At 37.8% G+C, this 3,246-nt stretch overlaps 1 protein-coding gene across 1 annotated transcript in view; it reads left to right on the top strand.

The window, feature by feature from the left end:
• The window catches only part of Enpp1 (ectonucleotide pyrophosphatase/phosphodiesterase 1), a 145,780-nt gene that overhangs the window by 107,259 nt on the left and 35,275 nt on the right, over window positions 1-3,246 (top strand). Inside the window, 2 exon segments of the mRNA XM_031380749.1 lie at window positions 990-1,121; window positions 3,106-3,137. Of these exon segments, the coding sequence (XP_031236609.1) occupies window positions 990-1,121; window positions 3,106-3,137 (164 nt within the window).

Here is a 3,246-nt window from a genome sequence, read left to right as displayed (position 1 = left end):
CTGGGGATAGAGTTAAGGTTGTTAGGTTGATTATGTACAGCTTTGGGACTACAGAGCACCATCCATACAAGACAGTAGTAAATAGGCTCTTCCTGGTCCCTCTTGTTAATATCACTTGTCTTTGCTTCAGACATCATTGTGGAATGCTTTCTTAGGAAACAGTCCTAACTCTGTATACTCAGGGATCTCCTACTTCAGGAGTATTCTCCAGTTTAACATGAGGTGTTTTGAGGTAAATCGCACTTTTCAATTGTGGAAAGACATCGGCTATACTCACATGGTGATTGCCTAAGACACCAGAAAGATTCAGTTAATGGCAAATTTAGGGATGAAGGAATTGAAAAAGTGTGGAAAGGCTGGAGAGCTGGCTCAGTGATTGAAGTGCTAACTGCTCTTGCAGAGGACATGGTTCAGTTTACATCACCCACATCAGGAGGCTTATATCATGTGTAGCTCCAGTTCCTGGGATCTGTATCCTCTGCCTGTCTGTGGGTACCTGCACAATGTCATATGTGTATATGACATGTATACATACACAATCAAACATATATGTGTATATATATATATGTACATAAAATATATATATATATATATATATATATATATATATATATATATACACTCATGTAGGCACCTGCACATATGCATACATAAAAATAACAAATATTTAAAAAAGAAATATAGAGAAAATGTACATCTAACTGAAACGTTGTGTCTTACCAGATGATCAACTAATATAAGTACTGAATTCTATGTGTGTAGGTAATCAGTTAAATTCTGTAGGTATCAGGTGGCTGAGGTAGGCAAATATCTGTGAGCTCAAGGGCAGCCTGGCATATGTAATGAGTTTCGGGACTACGTACAGAGACCCTGTTTCAGTAAAACAATAAGAAAGAGAAAAAACTGATTCTGGAAGTGAAAGAAATGATGCTTTATGTGTGATTTTCTTTGGTCATGTTACAACATGCTTTGGGTTTTAATTCTTCCAGGCATGGAACAAGGCAGCTGTAAGAAATATGTGTACCTGAATAAGTATTTGGGGGATGTGAACAATGTTAAGGTTGTGTATGGACCTGCTGCTCAACTGAGACCCACTGATGTTCCAGAGACATACTATTCATGTGAGTGAAGGTATTTGCTAACTTTAGATATCACTAGAGAGAGTGTATTCCTCTCCATCAGTACATGATAGCCACAGGAAAGCACAGATGTTCTATATGGAGTATCATTGGAGTGAAGAGAGAGTAACCATTTACCTATTATATATTCTTGGGCCAGACACTATTTGGCGATCTTAATATAATTTCATATTACAGTATATAGTCTGCTTTTTAAGTTTTATACATGTTTATGAGAAAATTTCAACTATATTTTAAAACATTGAATAATGACATTCCATTACAATAACCCACCATAGTTATAATATTATTGCTATGAAGAGGAATGCAGCAGAAATTATTCATTCTGTAGGCAATCAATTTCTTTACTAAGAAACAATTTCCTAAAAGCAAGAACATGCACCTTTTACATATAGAGAGACATCCTCTCTCTTGACTACAGTGGAACACAAACTGCCAAGACATCTTTAAAGGTATTTATCACTTTGTACAGCAAGCTCACTTCATAACTGTCTCTAATCTTCCAGTCCCTTTCCTGATTTCTATCTTTGGTTTTGCTTATCTTTTTGATACAATTATTTTTGATATCATTGTGCAATGGAAATATAAATGTGTCTGAATTATCAGAATTGGGTTAAGTTTGGGTTTTGCAGTGAAACAAATTTCAGTACAGATGGTTGGATGTTTTGCTACTGTTGTCCTCTAAATAATACAATCTTAAAATCAGCTGCAGCTCACTTTCTTTGTATTAGGGATTCTAGTAATATAGAGATGAGTTACAATATACAGGAGATCGTGTAAGTCACATGCAAAGGCTGCATGACTTTGTAGGGGACGCGAACATCTGAGACTGTTAGTATCTGAAGGAAGACCTTGAAACATTTTTCATGGATGCTGAGGCACACTGTGCCTGGTAAATAACCTGGTAGAACTGTGTAGACAGACATTCCTGGGTGACATTTAGCACAGGTGGTTGAGGCTGACAGACAGACAGTGCTGTTTGGGATGTGGCTGAGCTGTAGCCACATCATTCCGGTTAGGACTCCATATCTCCCAAGGCAAAGCAAGCGTTGTGTAGCAGTTTATCTGTGCACACACACATGGGTTCTTTTGTGTAGGTAGTTTTCTCAAATGTATGTAACTAACAACAGAGCTAAAGGGACTTAGAAAACTAGACAGTTGCTGATACGTAGCACAAACTACACTAGGAAAAGCTAATGGACTCCCCATTTAAATCCAGCATTTACACTAATCTACTTGCCTTCTCATCTGTATCTGTTTCATTTGAAAATGCCATTTCCTTCTCTACGTCACGGCTCATTTCTTCTCTTTAGAGACAGCTTGCTTAGTTTGGAATATGTCTTCTTGAGTACTTTCTGTAATGTATCAGAAACATGTTTTTATCATTACACAGACAAGTTATGCTAGATCTGGATGGGTGGGCAGCAGCTGAAGAGTCAAGTGGATGAGCAGGCAAGCATATGGTTGCGCAGATGGATGGGTGAACAAGCAATGTATTAGTTTCCTTTTTATATTGCAGTGTGACACCATCTCTTGGCCATCATGACAGAGTGGTACCTATGGACATGTCTGCTTTTTTCAGTGGCCTGGTGATGATATGAGAAGAGCTGTTTGAAACTGGCTTTGGGGCTGCTGACATAGCTCCATTGGCACAGAACTTGCTTAGTTTGCAGAAAACCCTGGGTTCGATCCCCAGTACCACACAAATTGGGTGCAATGGCACATGCCTGTAGTCCCAGAGTTGCAGATAGGAGGATTAGAAGTTCAAAGACATCCTCAGGACATAATGAGTTTGAAGCTAGTCTGGGCTACATGAGAACCTGTTTCAAAAAAAGGAAAGAAGAATGCACATTGGTATTTCATTGATAAGTTTGAGTGCAACAATATAACACTGTGCATCTTATATTATTTATACTGTTAATTGTAGTGTATCATTAGCTTTAAATTCTTTTGTTTGTCCCCTCAATTAACTATGAAGCCCTTGCAAAAAATCTTTCTGTGAGTATCTTAATTTTTCATTATTTAATTATTGCTACTCCTGGTATATATATGATATAGGTCATGGTGTCCCACTGTGCTGCATGTCTCTAATCTTGGTTTTGATTTG

The sequence above is a fragment of the Mastomys coucha genome, unplaced genomic scaffold (genome assembly GCF_008632895.1).
Source record: "Mastomys coucha isolate ucsf_1 unplaced genomic scaffold, UCSF_Mcou_1 pScaffold2, whole genome shotgun sequence".
Classification (NCBI taxonomy): Eukaryota; Metazoa; Chordata; class Mammalia; order Rodentia; family Muridae; genus Mastomys; species Mastomys coucha.
This window is presented reverse-complemented; position numbering and strand designations above follow the sequence as displayed.